General features: G+C 42.4%; 1 protein-coding gene across 1 annotated transcript; it reads right to left on the reverse strand.

Moving 5' to 3' along the window:
* Positions 1-24,183: 24,183 nt before the first annotated feature.
* On the reverse strand, positions 24,184-24,651 carry LOC137825242 (uncharacterized). The gene has a single exon (XM_068630914.1). The coding sequence runs from the start codon at positions 24,649-24,651 to the stop codon at positions 24,184-24,186; it is 468 nt and encodes a 155-aa protein (XP_068487015.1).
* Between the last annotated feature and the right edge of the window lie 2,255 nt (positions 24,652-26,906).

Raw genomic sequence — 26,906 nt, forward strand, 5'->3', positions numbered from 1 at the left:
AAAAGCCACTAGAACCGGCGCTAATTTGCCTAAGCAAGGAAGGTGTGATCCCTTCCTTCACTTTGGCACCCCCTTTTCTACTCCTACACCTATCTACTAATACACCCCCCTAAAGGTCCTATTTAAAACCTAAAAGATGCTATAACAAAAGAGGTTTCTAAGGTTTCCCTCTAAGCACCTTCAACTAAAGACACTACAAAAAGAGAAAATAAATGTCCTCTTGCTCCCAAGGCTTTGAACATGCTTCTTGTAATCCTTTGAGGTGGACTTTGACCTCCATGGGCATCCTCCATTTGTGCCTCCACCTCTTCTTGAGCTTGATGAGTGGCCTTCATGTTCTCTTGGGCTTGATCTCCATCATACTCCCCGAGTTGGAGAGAATTCGACCACGAATTCTGGAGACCTACAGAAAAAGGAGTTAGATCGCTGACATTAAAAGTATGACTACCTAAGAATGTATCAGGCATATCTAACTCATAAGCATTGTCATTAATCCTCTTGAGGACTTGGAAAGGTCCATCCCCTCGAGGCATTAGTTTGGACTTCCTTTGAGTAGGAAAACGATCCTTCCTCAAGTGAAGCCAAACCCAATCGCCCTCATCAAACAACAATGCTTTTCTCCTCTTATTGGCAAGTTCAGCATACTTGCCAACCTTCTTCTCAATTCTCTTCTTGATGTCTTTATGCAAAGTTTTCACAAAAGAAGCCTTTTCATCCCCATCTTTGCACAAGACATCGTCAAGAAGGGGAATAGGAAGAAGATCAAGAGGTGTTAGGGGATTAAACCCATAGACCACCTCAAAAGGAGAATGGGAGGTGGTAGAATTTACTACTCGGTTATATGCAAACTCAACATGGGGTAGTAAATTCTCCCACACTCTAGGATTCCCCGAAATAAAGCATCTCAATAGTTGTCCCAAAGTTCTATTTACCACCTCGGTTTGACCATCGGTTTGTGGGTGGCAAGTGGTAGAAAATAAAAGCTTAGTTCCAAGCTTGCCCCACAAGGTCTTCCAAAAGTGACTCAAGAACTTAGGATCTCTATCGGACACTATAGACCTAGGAATCCCATGCAAGCGAACCACTTCTTGGAAGAAGAGGTTTGCAATGTGGCATGCATCATCCACTTTGTGGCAAGGAATAAAGTGAGCCATCTTTGAAAAACGATCCACTACCACAAAAATGAAGTCCTTTCCCTTTGATGTCTTGGGTAAGCCTAAGATGAAATCCATAGATATATCTACCCAAGGCATTGAAGGAATAGGAAGAGGAGTATAAAGACCATGGGGATGCATCTTAGATTTAGCTTTGCGGCAAGCTATGCATTTATCACACAAACTATGAACATGTTTATGCATATGAGGCCAAAAGAAATGTTCATGCAATACATCCAAAGTTTTAGCAACCCCAAAATGTCCCATTAAGCCCCCCTCATGAGCTTCTCTAACAAGAGATAATCTAATAGAGCATTGGGGAACACAAAGACGTTTTCCTTTAAAAAGAAAGCCATCTTGAATAAAAAAATCTTTGTGTCCTCCCTTAAGACACTCTTGATAGAGGAGAGAAAAATCAAGGTCATCATGATAAAGTTCCTTAATGTGATCAAAACCAAGATATTGAGAGGTTAAAAGATTTAGCAAGGTGTATCTTCTAGAAAGAGCATCCGCCACAATATTTATTTTGCCTTGCTTGTGTTTGATCACATAAGGAAATTGCTCAATGAATTCCACCCACTTAGCATGCCTCTTGTTAAGTTTGTTTTGGCTTTTCAAATATTTAAGAGATTCATGATCACTATGTATCACAAACTCTTTGGGAAAAAGATAGTGTTGCCAAGTAAACAAAGCCCTAACAAGTGCATATAATTCCTTATCATAGGTGGAATAGTTGAGATGACTTCCCTTCAATTTCTCACTAAAATAGGCTATGGGGTGGCCCTCTTGAAGGAGAACAGCCCCAATACCTATGCTTGAAGCATCACACTCAATCTCAAATGTCTTAGTGAAATTAGGAAGGGCCAAGATGGGAGCATTAGTCAATTTTTCTTTCAAAGTATCAAAAGCATTTTGTTGTGCTTCTCCCCAATGAAAGACCACATCCTTTTTCACTATGTCATTGAGTGGTGCGGCAATGGTACCAAAGTTTGGGACAAATCTTCTATAGAAAGAAGCAAGCCCATGAAAACTTCGGACCTCATTCAAAGATTTCGGTGTAGGCCAATTTTGAATGGCCACCACCTTGGTTTTGTCCACATGGACCCCTTTACAACTCACAACAAACCCTAGGAATTCTATATGATCAAGAGCAAACATACATTTAGCAAGGTTAGCATACAAATGTTCCTTCCTAAGGGTTTCCAAAACTTGCCTAACATGCAACCTATGGTCATTCAAAGATAAGCTATATATGAGAATGTCATCAAAGTAAACCACAACAAACTTACCAATGAAAGGTCTAAGAACATGATGCATGAGGCGCATGAAGGTACTTGGTGCATTAGTTAAACCAAAAGGCATAACTAACCACTCATATAAACCAAAGTTGGTCTTAAAAGCCGTCTTCCATTCATCACCCGGTTTGATACGGATTTGATTGTAGCCGCTTTTAAGATCAATCTTTGAAAAGATTTTTGAACCATGTAATTCATCCAACAAATCATCTAATCTAGGTATGGGATGCCTATACTTAATGGTTATGTTATTTATGGCCCTACAATCCGAACACATTCGCCATGTGCCATCCTTTTTTGGCACTAAGATGATAGGCATAGCACAAGGACTCATGCTATCTTGCACCCACCCTTTTTCAATCAAAGCCTCAACTTGTTGGCGAATTTCCTTGGTTTCACTTGGATTGGTCCTATATGCGGGACGATTTGGTAAAGAAGAGCCCGGTATCAAATCAATTTGGTGCTCAATCCCTCTCAAAGGTGGAAGTCCATTTGGAGGATCTTGAAACACATCTTTGAACTCTTCTACCAAATTTTCCAAGCAATGAGGACTATCAACAAGTGTTTCTATGCTAAGAGTTCTAGGGATGGCTAAAAAAAGAGGATGATGAGCCACTATTTCCCTTTCAATGTCACGCCTAGACACAAGGAGTGTAGGCTTAGAACTCTTATCTTTTTAATCTTTTTTATCTTTTTCACTCTCCCGCTTTTTCTTCATGATAACTTGGTCCTCATGGACTTCTCTTGGAGAGAGAGATTTTAAAGTAACCTTGTGACCATGGAATTCAAAAGATAATTTGTTGGTAAAGCCATCATGTAAAACTTTTCTATCAAATTGCCAAGGCCTTCCCAAAAGAACATGAGTGGCTTCCATGGGCACAACATCACATAATACCTCATCTTTGTATTTTCCAATGGAGAAATGGATGAGGACTTGTTTATTAACAATTATTTCTCCTACTTCACTAAGCCATTGTAATTTGTAGGGCTTTGTATGAGAGATAGTAGGCAATCCAAGCTTATCTACTACTCTTGTACTAGCCACATTTGCACAACTACCCCCATCCACTATCAAGGAACAAATGTTGTTTTGAATAAGACATCTTGTATGGAAAATATTTTCCCTTTGACTTTCATCAAAAGGTTGTGAAACTTGTCCAAGAAGTCTTCTCACAACTAACAAGTCCCCTTCAAGTGGACATTCACTCTCTTCCTCACTAGATGCATGAGAATGCAATGAATGCTTTGAAGAATCCGAATCATGCTCACTAACTACAATGCCCTCATGCATGTACATACTTCGTTTTGAAGGACAATTTGCAGCAATATGACCATAACCCATACATTTAAAGCATTTAGTGTTAGATGTTCTAGTGGGAGACTTAGGTCTAGATGTTGATGGCTTAGATTCCTTGGGTTTGAAAGAAGAATCTTTGGAAGGATGTTTTGAAAAAGAAGTTTTGTTTCTCCAAGACTTGGAGTAGTATCCATTATTGGAAGCATTTTTAAAAGAGTTTTTCTTAGCAAGTTGGGCTTCCACCTTCATTGCAAGATGAACTAAAGAGCCCAATGATGAATACTCTTGTAACTCAACAATGTCTTGGATATCCTTCCTAAGACCACTCACAAACCTAGCAACCATGGCTTCTTCACTTTCTTCTAATTCAATTTTAAGCACAAGCGTCTCAAGCTCCTTATAATATTCATCCACATTTAGCGTGCCTTGTTGAAACCGTTGGAGTCTCAACATGAGGTCTTTCCTAAAATGTGGGGGCACAAACCTAGCGCGCATATGATCCTTTAAAGAGTTCCAAGAGTCCACGGGAGGACCCTTGTGATAGATAATGTCCTTTACAATTCCATGCCACCATTTCATGGCATAATCACTAAACTCTAGGGTGGCTAGCTTGAGCTTATGCTCATCTTGGATCTCATGGATCTCAAAAATTTGTTCACACTTAGCCTCCCAATCTAAATACACATTTGGATCACTAGAACCATTAAAGCAAGGTAGTTTGACCGAAGGAAGCTTGGACTTTGCATCATGGTAGAAGCCATTGCCGTAGTGAATTCTTTCCCCTTGGTGATGATGTCTTTGTCCATGGACTTGGGGTGGAGGTCTCCTTCTCCTATGCTCATCTTCACGGCCAACATCATTTGAAGAAGCTCTTGAAGATGGTCTATGAGAATGATGTCCATCATGGATAGAAGGAGATGGTCTAGTTTGTTTGACCTCCATCTTTTGCAATTTCTCTTCCAACCTTCTAATTGTTCTTTGAGCTTCATGTAATTCACCAAGAATTGAAGCTTTGGAAGGAGAATTCTGCTTGGAGGATGCATCACTTGAAGATCCAGCCATTTGTAATTAAAAAAAAAAAAAACAGCAAACACACAAAACAGCAAACAAGTTAAAAATTAGCAAAAACAGTGAGCTTTCCAATTGAAACTGCCGAAGTGAATTTAAGGCTGAAAAGATATCACTCTCAAAGAAATAATGTTCTTGCACCAATCTGATCTTGAGGCCTTGGAATCCTCAAATGAAATATGTCAAAGCAAGCACACCAATCTTAAGAGCAAACCACCACAAAACCAAAGAAACAATAAAGACAAACAAGAAAAGGTATAAGCAAGGAAAGGTAATTGCAAAAGGAAAACTATATTGAAGACAAACTCAAAGAATAAGAATGAAAGACAATCAAGAAAATAAAGAACTCAATGAGAAAAGTAGGCACACAAAAGAATACCTAAGGAAAAGCACTAGAGTAGATGAAGAAAACAAAAATTTTAGCTACTGGAAATTTTTTTTTTTTTATGCAAACTGTGTTTGATATTCACTGATTTAACTGGAACGTTGTAGAGCGAACTGGATTATGAAATTTTTACCACAGAAACTTCAAGATGTTAACTCAAAAATGGCACTGGAATCAATTAAAAACAGTAAGCCAATTGAGAGAAATAAATTTTTTAAAATCACTGCTAGATTACCGTATTTTTTTCGGCAGGAATGTACACTTTTTTTATTTTATTTATCATTTTTTGTGTACTTCATATTTTTGAATGATTCTTTTTTCTATGCTTTTCTAACACTTTGAATATCTCAAATCCAGAATTTCAGAATTTTACAGTACGTAAATCAGTTGCAATAAGGAAAAACAGTACGCACTTGTTTTCAGAAACAGAGGAATCCTAATAGGAATAAAAAACAGAATGATGAACTAGCAAAGACATAATAGAAAATGATGTATTGGAACTTGTATAGGTCTAGAATACAAGTATGAACTCAATTCTAAAAAGAAAATGCACAAAGGATCAACATCAATTCAGAAAATTATATGACACCAAAGCAAGAAACAATCAAAACAATAAAAGTACTACTAGAAGTAATGACATATATGGAATAACATGACTAAGACAAAACTTGACATGATTCAAAAATTAAAAGACACAACACAAATTGTAACAAGTGAAAGGAAGCTTAAGGTAAACTCTAGGAAGGATAATGCCATTCCAAAAGAGCAACCATACTCATAAGAATTATGAGTGCCATAAACCTTTCCACAAACACTTGGAGCAAAAGAAAAACAGCAAGAAAACTCAATTAAAATTCTAAAACAGAAACTTAAATTGCAAGAAATTAAAGAGCTCTTGAAATTAAAGTGCACACAACTCAACAATTAACAAGAATGAACCTAAGACTCATGATACCACATGATGTGATTCCAATAGCCACATAGAACAAGATTCTTGACACTTTGAGGAATCACCTTGAGCTGGAAAATGTAGAGGCACTTTCTTAGAAGTTGGATCATAGTTCTAAGATCAAGAACTCACCAAAACAAGTACCAAATCCCAAACTCATTTGGATGAACCAAATATTGTCAAATTGAATCAACAAAGGAGAAGGAAAAGAACAAACCGAACAGAATTGAACTTCAAAACAAAAGAACCGAACAGAATTTAAAAACTAAACAGAATATAGGTGCTGGAAAATTATAGGAACCGAACAAAAACAACTCAAAACTCAAGGCAACAAGAACAAATTGAAGAAGAAGAAAGGAAGGAGAAGAGAATGCTCATGAAGATGGAGGAATGGTTGGATGATCACGCCACTAGAAGAATGGATGCTCCTAGATGAGTGTGGAAGCCGCCACTTGAGGAAACCATGGTCCTTCAAGATAAGACTAGAGAAGAAGCTCAAAGCTCTCCAAATGCTCACTCCAATTTTGAGTATAGTTTCTTTAGATAAAATTCAAATCTGAAATTTACAAGGAAGGCACCTCTATTTATAGCCTAAGGTGCTGAAAAATGAAAGCTAAACAATTCAAAAACTCCCTCCAAAAGCCACTAGAACCGGCGCTAATTTGCCTAAGCAAGGAAGGTGTGATCCCTTCCTTCACTTTGGCACCCCCTTTTCTACTCCTACACCTATCTACTAATACACCCCCCTAAAGGTCCTATTTAAAACCTAAAAGATGCTATAACAAAAGAGGTTTCTAAGGTTTCCCTCTAAGCACCTTCAACTAAAGACACTACAAAAAGAGAAAATAAATGTCCTCTTGCTCCCAAGGCTTTGAACATGCTTCTTGTAATCCTTTGAGGTGGACTTTGACCTCCATGGGCATCCTCCATTTGTGCCTCCACCTCTTCTTGAGCTTGATGAGTGGCCTCCATGTTCTCTTGGGCTTGATCTCCATCACGCCCAGTCGCTGAAGAGGTCGCACCGTCGTCGCCACATCGCGTTTTCCCTATGTCGTTTGCTCAGGCGATCACGGACACGCCTATTCCTGCGAGCGTGGTACCTGTGAAGGCTACTTTCACCGGCGTGGAGGACCCTGAGGCACACCTCACCACGTTCCACACGCAGATGATGCTGTCAGGAGGCTCGGATGCTGTATATTGCAAGATGTTCGTGAGCACGCTCCAGGGAACAGCGCTGGAGTGGTTTGTGAGCTTGCCTACAGGTCACATAACCAACTTTCAGCAGTTTTCGAAGCTTTTCGTCGAGCAGTACATTGTGAACAAGGCGCCACCTAGGATGTCTTATGACCTGTTCGACATAAGGCAGTACCAGGGGGAGTCCCTCAGGGACTATCTGAATCGTTTTGGAGCACAGATGGTCCGCTCGCCTGCGAAAGACGAGGAGATGCTGGTATACGCCTTCAAAAAGGGCGTGCTGCCGGGACCTTTCTGTGAGGCGCTGATTAGGGCTCACCCCGCCACGTTTGCTGAGGTTAGGCGACTTGTGGTGGCCCACATCGCCGACGAAAGTGAAGTCGCCGAGAAGAGAGGGAGCGTGGCCCCTGCTAGGCCACGTGCCCAGACTAGGATCCAGCCACAGAGGGTGCTGGAAACAGCGGCGGCCAAGAGGGATCAAAGGACTCGCCATCCTTATGATCCAAGAAAAAACAAGGGAAGGGGCCCAGGGCGCCCCAGGGAGTACAATCGCCCGCCAAAGCATAAGTTTGTCGTGGGGTTGGCAGATCTGATCGCCATTCCCAACATAGCAGCCAGGCTTAAGGCACCTGAGAAAGTGGGCGACAAGGTGTTAGGACCAAAACCAGACGCCTGGTGCGAGTTCCACCAGAGTTTTGGTCACACCGTTGATTCGTGCTTGGCACTAGGGTACCAGCTCGACGACCTGGTCAAGAGCGGTTTCTTGAATGATTACCTGCTGGACAGGAGGACGGGGGGCGCGTCGAGCTCCCAGCCGGCGGGTGGTGAGGCTCAGCAGCATGAGATGCCCACTCATGGAGAGATCCACACCATTGCAGGAGGTTTCTCGGGTGGTGGATGCACCGCATCACAGAGGAAGAAATATGCAAGGTCTGTGATGACGGTGGACATGTTCGAGGACCACTCGCCAGATGTGGACATTATGTTCACAAGAGAAGATCTTAGGGACGTTGTGCCTCATGACAACGATCCCATAGTTATCTCGCTTGTCACAGCGGGAAGGAAGGTCCACAGGGTACTGGTGGACCAAGGAAGCTCGGCAGATGTGATGTTCTGGCCGACTTTCACACAGCTGCAACTACCCCTTGATCAGCTGAGGCCCTATGGAGGGTGCTTGTATGGGTTCGCTGGCGATCAGGTGGAGGTCAGGGGGTACATCGAGTTGAGAAGTACATTCACAGATGAGGCGGGCTCGAGGACGGAGAAAATCAAGTACCTCGTCGTGAATGCTCCCTCAGCATATAACATTCTGTTGGGAAGACCAACACTCAACAGAATAGGAGCTGTGCCCTCGACCAGGCACATGAAGGTGAAGTTGCCGTCTATGGAGGGGGTGGTGATCACCATCAAATCTGACCAGAAGGAAGCAAAGAAGTGCTATGAGAATAGCCTAAAGAATAAGAGGTCAGTAAGTTACATCACGACCACCCCGCCTCCCGGTGTGAAGCCCATGTCGACGGCGATGGAGGCGGCCGCCGGCAGCGATGTCGTCATGGTAGATGCTGAAGCGAGGGAGGGGAACGCCGATCGGGAAGAAGAGGCGAGGAACCGCCCAGAGGAAGCGAGGGAACTGGGAATCGCCAGGGCGGTGATCGCCAGGGAAGCCCGACCCAAACCCGTCGAGGAGTGGCTCGAAAGGGAGATCGGGGGAAAGGTCTTCAAGCTGGGAAGATCTTTGAAGGCTGAACTCCAAGACCAGATCGCCAAGGTGATAGAGCGACATCTGGATGCTTTTGCATGGTCTGCTTCAGACATGCTAGGGATCAACCCCGATTTCTTGTGCCACCATCTAGCGATGGACAGCCAGGTCAGACCAGTACGGCAGAGAAGAAGGAAGTTTAATGAGGAGAGGAGGCAGGTGATCAGGGATGAAACATAGAAGCTCCTCGCCGCGGGCCATATCAGGGAAGTTCAGTACCCTGAGTGGTTGGCCAATGTCGTGCTGGTGAAGAAAAGCAACGGGAGGTGGCGCATGTGCGTCGACTTCACTGACCTGAACAAGGCTTGCCCAAAGGACTCGTATCCTTTGCCAAGCATAGACGCCCTGGTCGACAGTGCTGCCGGGTGTAAGTTGCTGAGTTTCCTGGACGCCTTCTCGGGGTACAACCAGATAAAAATGCATCCTATGGATGAAGAGAAGACCGCCTTCATGACCGAGAGATCGTGCTACTGCTACAAGGTGATGCCCTTTGGGCTAAAGAACGCGGAGGCCACGTACCAAATATTGATGGATAGGGTACTTGCACCAATGCTGGGAAGGAATGTGCAAGCGTACGTGGATGATATGGTTGTGACCTCGCCGGAAACGAGCAAACACGTTGCGGACCTGGAGGAGTTGTTCACCACAATCGCCAAGTTCAGGTTGAAGCTGAACCCCGAGAAGAGCATTTTTGGCGTGGAGGCAGGGAAGTTCTTGGGATTCCTCTTAACTGAAAGAGGAATAGAGGCAAATCCTGATAAGTGTGCTGCCATCTTGGCGATGAGGAGCCCGGCTACCGTGAAGGAGGTGCAGCAACTCACAGGTCGGATGGCCGCCCTGTTTCGTTTCGTGTCGGCTAGCGGAGAGAAAGGCCATCCGTACTTCCAGTGTTTAAGGCGAAACAATAAGTTGGCCTGGACGAAGGAGTGTGAAGAGGCCTTCGTGAAGCTTAAAGAGTACCTGGCGAGCCCGCCGGTTTTGTGCAAACCGTTGGTGGGAACCCCTCTCAGGTTGTATTTTGCTGTGACTGAGAGGGCGGTGAGTGCGGTGCTCGCCCAAGACCAAGACCAGGCTCAGAAGCCTATTTATTTCGTCAGCAAGGTGTTGCAAGGACCGGAGGTGAGGTATCAGGCCTTGGAAAAAGCTGCACTGGCTGTGGTATTTTCGGCGAGGAGGTTGCGCCACTATTTTCACAGTTTTACAATACTGGTGATTACCGACTTGCCCATCCAGAAAGTCCTGAAGAAGCCTGATGTAGCTGGGAGGATGGTGAAATGGGCGGTGGAGCTGTAGGAGTTCGACATCAAGTATGAGCCCCGAGGACCGATCAAGGGGCAAGTTTTCGCCGATTTCGTGGTCGAGCTCTCGTCAGAGGCAGCACGAGTTGAAGGGGATAGTTTTCGTTGGGTGCTCTCGGTGGACGGATCGTCGAACCAGCAGGGTAGCGGTGCTGGAGTCATTCTGGAGTCATTCTGGAGTTGAAGGGGATAGTTTTCGTTGGGTGCTCTCGCCAATGTCGTGCTGATAGAACAATCCCTAAGGTTTGCCTTCAAAGCCAGCAACAATCAAGCAGAGTATGAGGCGCTGATCGCCGGAATCTTGCTGGCCAAGGAGATGGGGGCTTGGGTGTTGATGGCTAAGAGTGACTCGTTATTAGTCACGGGACAAGTAACAGGCGAGTTCCAGGCCAAGGATCCACAAATGGCGGCGTACTTGGAGTATGTGCAGGAGTTGAAGGGTTCCTTTGTCTCGTTTGAACTGGTGCATGTGCCCAGAGAGCAGAATGGCCGAGCAGACTTGCTAGCTAAGCTCGCCAGTTCGGGCAAGGGGGGTAGGCAGAGGACAGTGATCCAAGAAACCCTGAAGACGCCTAGGGCATTTGTGGCAGATCACCTGGTTCTTCAAATAAGCAAGTCGACGGAGAAAGCGGCGAGGTGTCACAGGTCTTTGACTCAGGAGACCTTGAGATCGCCGAGAATAAGAGCATGTCGGGGGGAGAGGGTGAACATGACGCAGGTCTGTGCCACGCATGAGCCAGACACATGGATAACCCAATACCAGCGCTGCCTGGCAGATGGCGTTCTCCCGCTGGATCCGATGGAGGCTAGGAAGATAAAGAAGAACTCCAGCAAGTTCACAATGATTGATGGCGAGTTGTATAGGTTTGGGTTCACACACCCACTCCTGGAATGTGCGCACGGAGAAAAATGTACAAGAATTATGGCCGAGCTCCATGAAGGGATATGTGGAAGTCACGTCGGGGGTCGAGCTCTGGCTGCAAGAACCCTCCGTGCAGGTTACTACTGGCCAACAATGAGGGAGGACTGCAAGAAGTATGCACAGTGTTGCAAGCAATGTCAGCAGCACGCCGATTGGCACAGAGCGCCCCCAGAAGAGTTAAAGTCAATTTACAGCCCCTGGCCGTTTCATACGTGGGGAATTGACATCCTAGGACCTTTCCCATTGGCGATCAGGCAGATGAAATACTTGGTGGTAGCAATTGAATATTTCACCAAGTGGATCGAAGCAGAACCAGTAGCCCAGATCACCGCACACAAGATCGAGAGCTTTGTATGGAAGAACATCGTGTGCCGGTTTGGTGTGCCTAAGCGCCTGGTGTCCGACAACGGGACTCAGTTTGCAAGTTGTTGAAGCTGGAGGAAGCTTCTTCCCTACCAAGGCTTGATGTGTGTTTGATGAAGAAAATGGCTTGAGTGCTTTGAAGATTGTAATAGGTTTTTAGATTCATTTGTAATTAGGCTTGTAAGTGTGTATGATTGCCTTTTGCTGTGTAACCTATCCTAGATGCCTTACCAAGTCTAGATCAAGCACATGATGTGGTTAAATGGTTTTTGAAAAGCTTTTTAAAATGGTTTTAACAGTTTTAAAACAGTACACAAATAAATCTGTTTTATGGAGAAAGAATCTGTTTATTTCTTCTCTGTTAAAAGGCTTCTCTAAATTTCTGTTAAGGCACCAAGGGAAAGCTCAGTTCGTTATTTCAGTTAAGCTGAGCTGGCCTGTGTGTTATACTTTAATCTGTTTTACTGTGAAAGAACAGGTTTATTCTTTGGTCTGCTGAAAGGATTTTCACAAGTTAGTTAGGGCACCAAAGGTACCACTCAGACAGTTATTTCTGTTAAGTTGAGTTGGCAGTTTTCACAAAATAAATATGTTAAGTTCAAAAATGAATCTGTTGTTTTCTTAACTGCTTTTCAACTATTTTTTGAAAAGAAGTTAGAAACTGTTTTCTATATAAAGAAAAGTCTATCTCACATGAATTAGTGCTGAGGAATTACACTTTTGACAGAGATCAAACAATTTCCATGTGAGAAGAAGGATTGAAAGATTTTTTGAAAGGTTTTCCAAAGAGATTTTCAAGTGTGCTTGTTCTAGGAAACCTTTGAGCTTGGTGAAGGTGCTGGTGCAGTTCTGCAGCAAATTGAACTACTGTTTTTGAGTTCTTGCATCTTCTTTTCAGGTGTAATCTTTCCTTTATTCTGTTTTGTAAAGGTGTAAGTGTTAGTCACTCCTTGATAGGGTTTCTTGGAGTGCAAGGTGTTCTGAAATAGGGTTTTTCAGCATTGTGTGTGTTGTTCTTCTAGTGTTCAAGAACTGCTGGTTTTGTAAGTGATTGGTACTGCTTTAGTGAATTCCACCTTGGGGTAAGGTGAAACTGGATGTAGCTCTGTATGAGTGAACCAGTATAAAAACGTGTGTATCTTGTATTCTCATCCCTGCACTCTTTTCTGGTTTTTGCTTAATTCTGTCAAGAACTAAATCTGTTCTTTTTAAATTGAATCTGTTAATTTTGGGTTAAGTGAAAACTGTTCTTCCTAATTTGTTAAAGTTTTCTGATCATAAACAAGGTTGCTGCATATAATGGTTTAAGTGAATTGTGAACAAACTGATCATTCATTAAAACCTGAGAAAGGATCATACTTCTTGAAATCTTGTGTTGTGTAACGTTTGATTGATTTCTAAGCATTGCTGTATCCTTCATCCTCACCATATTAAGCTGATCTGGTTGTGTTATAATTCTCTGTTGAACACAATTTTACATTGAACAAAATTCAAATTGTGCCAAGACTGCTCTGAAGAATCAATTTGTTTCATGTAAAAACAATCTGTTCTTTTTGCCTCTGGAATACTGAAAAATTGTGTGTTCTTGTGAAAATTTTATAAGCTCAATTCACCCCTCCCCTCTTGAACTTAGACACTAATAGACCCAACAATTGGTATCAAGAGCTAGGGCTTGTATTTTGCTCAAGTGTGTGTATGATGTCTGAGTTTAAAATGCCTTTTGCTGAAGGTGCGTCTATTAATAGACCTCCTATGTTTGGTGGTGTTAACTATGCTTTCTGGAAAATCAGGATGAAGATCTTTATGGAATCTATTGACATGGGAATCTGGGATGCAGTGGTCAGTGGACTTTTTATACCTATGCAGGTTGTCAAAGATGAAACAATAAAGAAGCCTTGGTCTGAATGGAGTGAAACTGAGAAGAAGAAGGCCCAATATGATTCTTTAGCCAAGAGTATCATCACCTCTGCACTGAATATGGATGAGTTCTTTAGAGTCTCTCAATGTAACTCAGCAAAGGAGATGTGGGATGTACTAGAGGTGACTCATGAAGGAACTGATGATGTGAAACGGGCAAGGAAGCACTCACTAATTCAGGAGTACGAGTTGTTCAGAATGCAATCTGAAGAAAGTATTGCAGATGTGCAGAAACAATTTACACACATTGTAAATCACCTCACTGGTCTTGGTAAAGTCTTTGACAAGGAAGAGCTTAACATTAAGGTATTAAAATGTCTTGATAGGAGCTGGCAGCCTAAGGTAACAGCAATCTCAGAATCCAGAGATTTATCCAAGATGTCCACTGCTGCACTTTTTGGAAAGCTGATAAAACATGAAATTGAGCTGAAAAGATTGAAGAACAAGAAATAGTGGAAAAGAAGGCCAAAGGAATTGCTCTGAAAACTACCATAGAACATGATACAAGTGAGGAAGAAGGTGATCCAGAACATGATGAGACTGTGAGTCTGCTCACCAGAAAATTCAGCAGATTTCTTAGAAAGGAAAACCATGACAGAACTCAGCAAAGAAAGAGGTATTCCAAACAACCTATTGATTCAAATTCTTCCAATTACACGTGCTTTGGATGTGGTAAACCAGGTCATATAAAAGCTGACTGTCCAAACAATCAAAGTAAAGAAAAATCAGCAAGCAAGAGGAGTGACAAAGGGAAAGGTAGAAGAGCATATATCTCATGGGAAGAAAATGATGTATCCTCATCTAGTAATTCTTCAACTGAAAGTGAAGAAGCAAATCTTTGCTTCATGGTGAATGATGAGGGATCCAACTCTGACTCAGTAAGTAATTTCTCCACTGATTCTGAAAACTATGATCAACTGCTATTAGCCTTTAAGGAAACACATGATGAAGCAAACAGGTTGGCTATAATGTGCAACAGATTGAATAGAGTAAATAGGGTACTTGAACCAAAGGTTAAAGCTCTTGAAGAAGAACTGCACAAAGCTAAAACTGAATTAATTAGTCTTGAATTGACATGTTTGCATGCATCAATTAAAACTTGTGATAATTGCAAAAAGCTGGAAAAACAGGTTGAGTATTTGTTAAAAACACTTTCAAATTTCACTAAGGGAAGAGAAAATCTTGAAACCTTATTAGGTTCACAGAATGCTGTTTTCAATAAAAATGGTTTAGGATATAATCCTGGAATGAAAGGTAATGTGAAAAAGCTGTCCAGTTTCTTTGTTCCTTCCAAAACAGGTTTTTCCTCTTTTAATAATTCAAAAACAATGCATACTGCAACATGTTTTTATTGTATGAAATCTGGTCATGTATCTAGAACATGTAAGGCTAGGAGATATCTTGTTCCTAAAGGATTGGCCAAATGGCTTCCTAAGGAAAGGTGTTAATCATGCTGGACCCTAGACTAAAGGGGTACCATATGTGCTAAATCTGTTTTGTTGCAGAAAAACAGCAGGAGAAACCAGTGGTACCTAGACAGTGGCTGCTCAAAGCACATGACTGGTGATGTGACTCAGTTCATAAATCTGAAACTCAAAGCTGAAGGGCATGTCACATATGGAGATAACAATAGAGGAAAAATTCTTGGAAGAGGAGATGTTGGTACTAAAGACTCAACTACTATTGAGAATGTCCTATATGTTGAAGGGCTAAAACATAGTCTTCTAAGCATTAGCCAGCTGTGTGACAAGGGATACAAGGTCAATTTCGAAGCCAATACTTGTACAATTTCAAATGAAAATTCTGGTAAGGTGCTGTTCACTGGAAAAAGGGTAAACAACATTTATCTCCTTGACATTATAAAGAGTTGTTCTGAAAATGAGTGTTTGCTATCTAAAAATGATGAGTCATGGCTGTGGCATAGGAGACTAGCTCACATTCACACAAATCACTTGAACAAGCTAAAATCTAAGGAACTTGTTTCTGGCTTACCAAACATAAAGTTTCAAAATAACAGATTGTGTGATGCTTGTGTAAAGGGAAAACAGATTAGAACTTCCTTTAAATCAAAAGATGTGGTTTCTTCAAATAAAGCTTTGGATGTTTTGCATATGGATTTGTTTGGACCATCTAGGACTGCTAGCTTAGCTGGAAATTACTATGCTTTGGTGATTGTTGATGACTTTTCAAGATATACACGGACTTTGTTTCTTGCTTCTAAAAATGATGCATATAAAGCCTTTAAGAAACTTGCTAAAGTTCTGCATAATGAAAATGAAAATAGGATAAAACAGATTCGTAGTGATCATGGGGGAGAATTTCAAAATGCAAAGTTTGATAAATATTGTGAAAAACATGGGATCATACATAGTTATTCTGCTCCTAGGACACCCCAACAAAATGGTGTTGTTGAAAGAAAGAATAGATCATTAGAAGAGTTAGCTAGGACTATGCTAAATGAATCTGGTTTACCTAAATATTTTTGGGCTGATGCTGTATATACTGCTTCTTATGTGCTTAACAGAACATTGATTAGACCAATTCTTAAGAAAACTCCCTATGAATTGTATAAAGGTAGGAAGCCTAGCATTAGTCATCTTAGGGTGTTTGGCTGCAAATGCTTTGTTTTAAATAATGGTAAAGATAATTTGGGAAAGTTTGATCCTAAATCAGATGAAGGAATACATATTGGTTATGCTATAAATGGTCATGCCTATAGAGTATATAACAAAAGATTGCTTGCTGTTGAAGAATCTATACATGTTGTGTTTGATGAAACAAATTTTTCTATGCCCAAATTTGTTATGGATGAACCTGGTATGGATGATTTAAGAACAATTATGCAACAGAATCAATCTAGTGAGCTTGATGCTACTAATCCAAATTCTGTCAAAGAATCTACTGTGAATGTAGGACTGCCTAAAGAATGGAAGACTCCAAGGGATCTCACTCTTGACAATGTAATTGGTAAAATTGAGAAAGGAGTCTCAACAAGGAATTCACTCAACAACTTCTGCAGAACAGTAGCTTTTGTGTCACAGATTGAGCCTAAAAGCCTGGAAGAAGCACTGCAAGACAGCAATTGGATAACAGCAATGCAGGAAGAGCTGAACCAGTTTGAATACAATGAAGTGTGGACTTTGGTTCCAAGGAAGCATGAGATGAACATCATAGGAACCAAGTGGGTGTACAGGAACAAGATGGATGAACATGGAGCTATCACTAGAAATAAAGCAAGACTGGTTGCTAAAGGATATAACCAAGAAGAAGGTATTGATTTTGGTGAAACCTATGCACCAGTAGCACGTCTTGAAGCTGTCAGACTTCTTCTAGCATTTTCCAGCATACAAGGTTTCAAGCTGTTTCAAATGGATGTCAAGAGTGCATTTCTAAATGGCTACATCAATGAAAAGGTGTTTGTATCTCAGCCTCCAGGGTTTGAAGATCACAAAAATCCAGAACATGTGTTCATGCTTAAGAAAGCCTTATATGGATTGAAGCACGCACCTAGGCAATGGTATGAAAGGCTAAGTGAATTTCTGCTTTCTCAAGGTTATAGCCGTGGCAATTCAGATAAAACTCTCTTTCTAAAGAAGAAAAGTGAAGATATCATACTTGTGCAAGTCTATGTAGATGATATTATCTTTGGATCCACAAATGAAGAGATGTGTGAAGACTTTGTGAAAACCATGAAAAGTGAGTTTGAGATGTCAATGTTAGGAGAAATGAATTTCTTCCTTGGACTACAAGTTAAGCAACTCAAGGATGGAATTTTCATAAGTCAAGAAAAATACTGCAAGGAACTGCTCAAGAAGTTTGATATGAATCAATGCAAAGCAATCAGCACTCCTATTTCAACAAGTTGTCAGCTGGATCAAGATTCTGCAGGAAAATCAGTGGATCAAACGAAATATAGGGGTTTAATTGGTTCCTTATTATATCTAACTGCCAGCAGGCCTGACATTATGTTTGTTGTATGTCTATGTGCTAGATATCAATCTGATCCAAAGGAATCACACTACAATGCAGCAAAGAGAATTCTGAAGTATTTGCAAGGATCTAAGGATGTTGGATTGTGGTATCCTAACAAGGTATCTTTGAATTTGATTGGTTTTTCAGATTCTGATTTTGCAGGCTGCAAAGTTGATAGGAAGAACACAAGTGGGACTTGTCACATGCTTGGATCAAGTCTAATCTCTTGGCATTGCAAGAAGCAAGCTTGTGTTGCTCTCTCCACAGCAGAAGCAGAATACATAGCTGCTGGAAGTTGTTGTGCTCAAACCTTATGGCTAAGGCAGCAGCTAAGTGATTTTGGTATTCTGTTAAATAACATACCTATAAATTGTGATAATACAAGTGCCATAAATCTGTCTAAGAATCCTGTCATGCACTCAAGGACTAAGCACATTGAAATTAGACATCACTTTCTAAGAGAACATATAGCTAATGGAACATGTGATATAAAATTCATTGGTACTGAATTTCAACTAGCTGATCTATTTACTAAACCACTTGCTAAAGACAGGTTTCACTTTCTTTTAAATGAATTGGGTATTATTAGCTTGAATTGTCCTCTGCAGTGAAAATTTCAATCTGTTGTTTTATGTTTTAACATGTTTCGTTCCATGTTTCAGAAATCACAGCTGTGACTAGGAAAGAGAAAGATTTATTTTTCTCTCTCTCACTTTATTGTTGACTGCTTTTACGGTTATTGACCAGCAGATCCATGCAAATCAATGTGTGGGTATCCTAACTAATTGGATTTTGTGTAGATGCAACATATTTGATGTACCAAAATCAGGTTCCAAGATATTCTTACGTGATTCCACACCTGAACCTGCTGCACCATTGGAATAAAATCTGTAGCATATCTGTGGGATTTGATTTTTCTTCAAAATTCATTATTTCCAAAATCTGATTACATTGCCCTGAATTAAAATTTGTGTTTTTCAATTTTGGCTTAATAATCCTATATAAACCTAGCACAATTTAGTTCGTCCCTCACACCATCTCACTTGCACTATAAGTTGTCCAGGTGCACATTGCTTCACCACAGGTTTTTTTTCTGCTTTTGAATAATAATCTGTAATGTCTTTCTTCTAGAATTGTATGGTAATATATTGATGCAGGGAAAAATAGATTAAGCATGGCATCCTCCTCACATAGAAAGAAGAAATCCAAGGAGCAATCTCAAAGCAGCCAAGGTATCCTGGAAAACTGGTTTGCTGGAGATTCAGAGGCAATGACAAGGTTCATACATGAGACTGGCAGGAAGCAAATCAATGTACCCAAGCTGCTTGAGTTCTCATGGCTGAGAGAGGAGAATTTGATAGAAGCCAAAGACTTGCTCAAACATCAAAAGCTGAAGGGATTTCTGGAGATGAATGGAAATGTTTATCCAGATCTTGTGAAGGTGTTTTACTGCAACCTTGAACAAGAGGGTAAAAATCTGGTTTCCCATGTAAAAGGAGTGAAGCTGAAGATCACTAGGGAAATCTGGAGCAGTGTGGGTGGAATCAAATATTCAGGACTGAAAGTGAGCAAAGGAAACACTGCTGGAATTCAAGGATTCAACAAATTGCAATTTTATAGAAGCTGTGTGAGGAATCCCACTGCACCAGTAGCTAGGTATGATGCAGGTAGCCTAACTCTAATTCCTAGACTCTTAGCTCATATAATTGCTTGGCAGCTTACCCCTAGAGGAAGTAATCATGTTGTACTTCATGAGGAAGACTTGATACTGCTGTATTGCATCATGAACCAGCTTAAGGTAAATTGGGTAAGTACTATGGTTGAACATATGCTGAAATCTGCAAGACTACCTGATTATCGTCTTCCCTATGCAATATTTGTGTCAAAACTAATTGATCACTTTAAAGTGGACACTACCAATGAAAGGAATGACTCTATTAAGGCTGCAAGTGAAATAGATAACTCCACACTCATGAAAATGGGATTCTATAAGGATGAAGATGGCTGGGTTTTTAGAAGAAATGCTGGACAGAGGGCTGAGCAAGAAGCTGCTCCTCAAGGAAATGAAGAAGAAGAAAATGCTGATGGTGTGCAACACATGGACGAATCACCAGTACATTCTGCTGAACATGAGGATGTTGCTACCACTAGTCAGAATGCAATAGTTGCATATGAGGCACCTGAGTACAGGGGTGAACCTCTGTCTATGTTTGAAAGATAGGTGCTAAGCAGGCTGGACATACTCACAGATGAGCAGAAGGCACACTATGAGATGACTTACGCCAGGTTTCAACACTTGGATGAACAACTTGAAGGAGTTCAAGTGCAGCTAGCTGAGCTCTATTACAACAACAAGTGATCCTATTTCTAAGTCTTTATCTTTTATATGTTGTTGAACAATTTGGGATTAATTTGTATTGTTTTTTTTCTGCACTGGTTTTTAGTTGTTTTGTGGTTTGTAATGAACCTCTATGTTGGTTTTATTTGAACTGTTATGTGTGGCTATTATTTTTTTTGGTATTTTGTGCTCCCATTCTGTTTGATGAATCCAAAGGGGGAGAAGAATAGCCTAGTACAGAATAAGCATAAGAATACCCTGGTACAGAATACCCTGGTACAGGTTCTGCAGATGATATTCACAGTGTCTGCTAATATGATTCAGATGATAAATCTGCAGGTATATCATTTCTAAATCTGTTGTTCTGCTTTAACACTTGTTTTCTTTGTATATAGTTATGTACAGATTTGGTCATGATCTTTCTTCAAAGCTGTGCAAAGCAAAGGGAATTTGTCTCCATCAAACAGGGGGAGATTGTTGAAGCTGGAGGAAGCTTCTTCCCTACCAAGGCTTGATGTGTGTTTGATGAAGAAAATGGCTTGAGTGCTTTGAAGATTGTAATAGGTTTTTAGATTCATTTGTAATTAGGCTTGTAAGTGTGTATGATTGCCTTTTGCTGTGTAACCTATCTAGATGCCTAACCAAGTCTAGATCAAGCACATAATGTGGTTAAATGGTTTTTGAAAAGCTTTTTAAAATGGTTTTAACAGTTTTAAAACAGTACACAAATAAATCTGTTTTATGGAGAAAGAATCTGTTTATTTCTTCTCTGTTAAAAGGCTTCTCTAAATTTCTGTTAAGGCACCAAGGGAAAGCTCAGTTCGTTATTTCAGTTAAGCTGAGCTGGCCTGTGTGTTATACTTTAATCTGTTTTACTGTGAAAGAACAGGTTTATTCTTTGGTCTGCTGAAAGGATTTTCACAAGTTAGTTAGGGCACCAAAGGTACCACTCAGACAGTTATGTCTGTTAAGCTGAGTTGGCAGTTTTCACAAAATAAATCTGTTAAGTTCAAAAATGAATCTGTTGTTTTCTTAACTGCTTTTCAACTGTTTTTTGAAAAGAAGTTAGAAACTGTTTTCTATATAAAGAAAAGTCTATCTCACATGAATTAGTGCTGAGGAATTACGCTTTTGACAGAGATTAAACAATTTCCATGTGAGAAGAAGGATTGAAAGATTTTTTGAAAGGTTTTCCAAAGAGATTTTCAAGTGTGCTTGTTCTAGGAAACCTTTGAGCTTGGTGAAGGTGCTGGTGCAGTTCTGCAGCAAATTGAACTACTGTTTTTGAGTTCTTGCATCTTCTTTTCAGGTGTAATCTTTCCTTTATTCTGTTTTGTAAAGGTGTAAGTGTTAGTCACTCCTTGATAGGGTTTCTTGGAGTGCAAGGTGTGCTGAAATAGGGTTTTTCAGCATTGTGTGTGTTGTTCTTCTAGTGTTCAAGAACTGCTGGTTTTGTAAGTGATTGGTACTGTTTTAGTGAATTCCACCTTGGGGTAAGGTGAGACTGGATGTAGCTCTGTATGAGTGAACCAGTATAAAAACGTGTGTATCTTGTATTCTCATCCCTGCACTCTTTTCTGGTTTTTGCTTAATTCTGTCAAGAACTAAATCTGTTCTTTTTAAATTGAATCTGTTAATTTTGGGTTAAGTGAAAACTGTTCTTCCTAATTTGTTAAAGTTTTCTGATCATAAACAAGGTTGCTGCATATAATGGTTTAAGTGAATTGTGAACAAACTGATCATTCATTAAAACCTGAGAAAGGATCATACTTCTTGAAATCTTGTGTTGTGTAACTTTTGATTGATTTCTAAGCATAGCTGTATCCTTCATCCTCACCATATTAAGCTGATCTGGTTCTGTTATAATTCTCTGTTGAACACAATTTTACATTAAACAAAATTCAAATTGTGCTAAGACTGCTCTGAAGAATCAATCTGTTTCATGTAAAAACAATCTGTTCTTTTTGCCTCTGGAATACTGAAAAATTGTGTGTTCTTGCGAAAATTTTATAAGCTCAATTCACCCCTCCCCTCTTGAACTTAGACACTAATAGACCCAACACAAGTCACCTGCTGAAGAAGCTGTGCGAAGAGGTGGGAATTCAGCAGGTGTTCGCATCCATCGAGCACCCTCAGACAAACGGCCAAGTAGAGTCTGCCAATCGGGTGTTGCTAAGAGACTTGAAGAGAAGGCTAGAGAAAGCCAAGGGATCGTGGGCTGAGGAGGTACCCCGCATAGTCTGGGCGTACCACACCACCGAGCAGTGAGGAACCTATGAGACCCCGTTTAGCCTGGTCTATGGATGCGACGCGATGATTCTAGTGGAAATCCAAGAGAGCTCGCCGAGATTCCAACACTTTGTAGCGGAACACTCGAATGAAGAAAGAAGGTTGAATCTGGATTTGCTGGATGAGGTCAGGGAGGAGGCGAGAGTAAAAGCCGAGGCAGTGAAAAGGAGGATCGAACGAAGATACAACTCGAAGGTCATGCCAAGGAAGTTTAAAGAGGGCGACCTGGTGATGAGGAAAGCCCACCAGTACGAGATGGAAAACAAGTTGTCGCCTAAGTGGACAGGACCGTTCAGAATAACCGAGGCGCTCGGGAACGGCGCCTACCGCCTAGAGACATTGGAAGGAGGGGCGATTCCTCGCACTTGGAACGCCACACACCTCAAGTTATATTACAGTTAAAGCTTTGTAAGTAAAAACAAACACGAAGAGATCTGCAAGCTTTCTGTTAAAACAGTTTAAAGGGGGCACTCTTTTTTCCCTAAGGAGGGTTTTTAATGAGGCCACCCAATAAAGAAGAGTTTTCAAGCTTAAGTTCTTTGAGTTTGCATGCATGTTTGTGTTGGAAGTTTGTAGGGAAAGTGCATGCTCTCAGTTAAAGTTTTTAAGTCCCCATCGTTTTTCGGCGATCGGCGGCATAGTTAAAGTTTTAAAGTCCTCATCGTCTTTTGAAGATCGGAGGCACCAGAAAGAGTAAAGACCTCAACGCCCTCGCGCGTTTTGAGGCGAGAAAGAGTAAAAGACCTCCTCGCCCTCGAGCGAGTGCAGGCGAGAAAGAGATAAAGTCCTTCTCGCCGTCAAGCGAGTTCAGGCCAGATAAAGTCCTTCTCGCTGTTGAGCGAGTTCAGGCCAGATAAAGTCCTTCTCGCCGTCGAGCGAGTTCAGGCCAGATAAAGTCCTTCTCGCCGTCGAGCGAGTTCAGGCCAGATAAAGTCCTTCTCGCCGTCGAGCGAGTTCAGGCAAGATAAAGTCCTTCTCGCCGTCGAGCGAGTTTAGGCAAGATAAAATCCTTCTCGTCTTGAACGAGTTCAGGTATGGTGTGAAGGGTGGAAGAAGGTTAAAGGATAGCTAAGGTAGGTTCGAAGAGAACACCTCGCTATCCGGCTTTTTGTTCCGAAACTCAGGGAAGTAGAGCAGGATCTGAAAGGCGCCTCTACCCCCCAGATGAGGGAACAATAGCCAAGTTATGAAGGCAAAGGGAGCTTACATTGCCAGAACCCTATGGCGATCAGGGGAATTCCAAGCGATGACAGGAGTAAGGGCCCATTTCGATGGAGCAGATCAGGTGAACTGTATCTTAAATAATCAGTTTGGTTTGAAGCTTACAGTTTAGTAAGTAGTTTCGCGCTGAAGTTCATTGCCTTAAGTTTGCAAGTTACATTAAGTATCATCGTTTGAAGAATAACAAGTTGTTCAAATTTTCTCTTTGAGTTAACATTTGATGAGTAGATGTAAGGTTGATAGTTTGCTCGAGTTTGAAGCAGTGAGTAAACGATTGAGCCCGCGGAATCGCTAAGTTAATTTGTTTAAAGCGATTTCTACAAGGAAAAGCGAAGTAAACAGAGAGACCAGGTGCGAAAGCGGAAGAAGTTATAATAGAAGTGGTATCAGTTCAAATGCATAAGAAGAAAAGAAAAGTTATTACAAGTAAAGATTGTGCAAAAAGAAACAAGCATTAATTCTCAGGAAATAAGTGATGGAGGGAGACGATTAATCTTCAGAAGGCACGATCTTCCCATCCACCACTTCATTGCATATCGACACCATGGAGAGGTCGAGCTCGGGGTACTGACAAGCAACTTGCTCCAGGGCAGCGTCGAATCCGGCGGCAAGGACTTGGGCGGAGCTTTGCTCGAGTTCTTCAGTTTGTTGCTTGAGCCCCTCGGTTTGTTGCTTCAGCTCGTCAGCTCGTTTCTTCAGTTCTTCGGTTTCCCCACGAACTTGAGCAAGGTCTTCAACAACCCTTTTGCCTTCGTCCCGCGCCTAGGCCAACTCTGCAACAATTTTCTTGTTTTCCTCTCGAGCCTTGGCGAGCTCATCCATGGCATCGTCCCTCTCCTTCTCGACCTTTCCAAGGAGAACCTCCCGATCAGCCGACCTTTTTTCAAGGTTCTCTACCTTGGCTGCATCCGCTTTCATCAATGCCTCCAAGTTGGCCACTTTGAGCCTGTAGGGAACCAGCTTACTCTCCAGCTCGATTTTCTCTTGAGCTAGGAGGTGCAGTTTCTGGCGCAGATCGGAGGCCTCCTTGCGTGCGACCCTCAACTCAGCATTCATGGCGTCCTCCACCCTCGAGTGATCGATTTCCGCCATCATCAGATTGCAAGACAGCTTTTCTGCTTCAATCCTTATCAGGCGATTCTCCTCCTGGAGCGTTGAGATCTCGCCCTGAAGCTTCTTGTTTGAGCTCTTCACAGCCTTTGTTATGATTGAGGGGAGGTCCTCTGCCATCATCTTTAGCTTGGATGTGAAGGGCCCCCAGACTTCTTTGACCAAGGGGGGAAGGTTTGCAGCTGCTGTTGGTGGAGGTGCTGAAGGAGCCTGGTGCTGACTTTCGCCACCACCCTCTTGAGTTGGTAGAGCGAGGGGGGCTTCCTGGCGTGGTGGTGAAGTGGGGGACTCGGTTATGAGTATCGGCGAGTTGTGGGCGCCTTCATCCCCACCTGGTGCGGCTTCAGCAATCGAGGTGGTTGAAGGAGGACCCTCTCCAGCAGATACGAACGGCGTGGAGGCGCTAGGAGGGTTCTCTATGAAGTTGGGCTCGCTGCCTTCAACCACAGGGAGCGCGACCGCCAAGGGTGTTGCTTGGACTGGCGGTGTTGGAGCTGGGGGAGAGGGCGGTGTTGGTGTTGGGAGAGCGGGCGGTGAAGAAGGTGCCACCCTTTTTCTTTTGGTGACAAGGCCGTTCTCAGTCGCCTCATCATCCTCATCCTCATCCTCCTGAACCACTTGAGGGGTTTTCCTCTTTGGTTTCCTCAAGATGAGCTTTCTTCGTTGAGGGGCGGGCAGTGTCTCTGGAGGAGCTGGACCTTGAGGAGGCGATCTGCCCTGGGCAGCGGCAATCTCCACCACCGAGTTGGGCACGGTTTGGGAACCCGTCGCCAACTTATGAGTTCGGGCGAGTGCCCTCAGTTCAGCTAATTTGCCTTTGCCCAACATGAAGTCTGCACAAGGGAAAAATAGACAGGTAAGCACAAGAGCAAGGGCAAAATATACGAGTATGTGTGGGAATAATGCAAACAGGTAGCACATGAACTTAAAGCCAACACCAGTACGCAACAAACAGGACGCCCGATGGCAGATAACAGAGATGCGAAATCAGTCCCAGCGCAAAACGAAAACCCAAGTGTTGAGGTAAAGGCTAACCTATATGAGCTTCAAGTTGGCCCTCGAGGTACTCGAAGGAGATTATTGAGGAAGTGGGGAAGGTGATGTTGGCGGCTGCTACTTTCTTCCAGAAAAGGCATAGATCTTTGTCTAGCTCACCCATGGTGTCAGGACTTCTGGGCCTCCTCAAGCTCTCTTTGGCGTCTTTGTTCCCCTTGTGTACCTAGTACAAGGGGAAGCCATCGAGCAAGGAAGGATCTTGGTCGTTGGCGCACACCTTCACGAATTTTCCTTTCCAATCTATGTAAGATTGCTGGAAGATGGAGAGGATTGACCTCCCAACAATCCCGTTCAGGCTAATCCAGAGGCGGTCTCCTGGATTCTTAGCCTCAAAAAGGAAGAGGAAAACGTCGACCGAAGCTGGCAATCCCAGGTGTGCGCACATGATCTGAAACGCCCTTACGAACGCCCAACTATTGGGATGAAGCTGGGCGGGGGCGATATTTAGCTCGGTTAATAATTCCCTCTCGAAGCGAGTGAAGGGAAGTCGGAGTTTCACCTTCTTGAAGAATGTCGCGTAGAGGAAGCAGAACAGCTCGCCATTGTTCGCTTTATCGTCGGCGCAGATTGGTTCATCCGGGTGGCAAGGAAGCACGACCATTTTGCTGTCGTGCTCCTTATGGAATGAAAGCTAGGATTGGTCCCCTTTCCTTAGTCGGTGCACGCCCAACTCTGTGTTTCTGGAAGAGGTTTCTTTCAACAAAGCTGAGGTGGCCCACGGGTAGAGCTTCTTGTAGTCTTGTGTGGGAATGGAGGCTCCTCCGGCGACTGGCGGAGTTGCATGAGCGAGATTGGAGTGAGAGGTTGCAGGCCTCTCAGCCTGGGTAGAAGGAGCACCGGATGCTCGTGGTAGGTTATGTGCTTGGGGTGGAGGGTTTCGCGATGAAGGAGGAGGGTTCGCGGTGATTTTCGTGCGAGCCATCGCAGGAACTGCAAAGGAAAAAGGAAAAAGGATGAACAAAGGTTACAGAGAACGACTCGATTGTGGACGAAGAATGGAGAACGAACGAACGGGAGTTCGTTGTGACGAATGTAATGGAAGACGAAGCCCTAAGTTACGAGAGGGAAGAAGAGGAGGAAACAACCCACAGCGTATGCACCAGACAGATAATGAATGATGCGAATCGGTTAAAATGCAGCAAATATCAACAGAGGAAATAAAAGAGGTACCTTTCGATTATCAGATAAGTGTTGAAGGGAGTTGGAGATTGAGAGAGTTGGGGAGCGTCGTGGGTTCGCAGAGAAAACTAAGAGCGTTTGAGAATGCAGAGATATGATGAAACAGTAGAAATGAAAGGGTTTAAGGGTTTTTCAAACGT

The sequence above is a fragment of the Phaseolus vulgaris genome, chromosome 8 (assembly GCF_000499845.2).
Source record: "Phaseolus vulgaris cultivar G19833 chromosome 8, P. vulgaris v2.0, whole genome shotgun sequence".
Classification (NCBI taxonomy): Eukaryota; Viridiplantae; Streptophyta; class Magnoliopsida; order Fabales; family Fabaceae; genus Phaseolus; species Phaseolus vulgaris.

Excerpts from the sequence above, each read along its gene's own strand:
- LOC137825242 (XM_068630914.1), bottom strand. The coding sequence starts at position 24,651 with ATGGCAGAGGACCTCCCCTCAATCATAACAAAGGCTGTGAAGAGCTCA.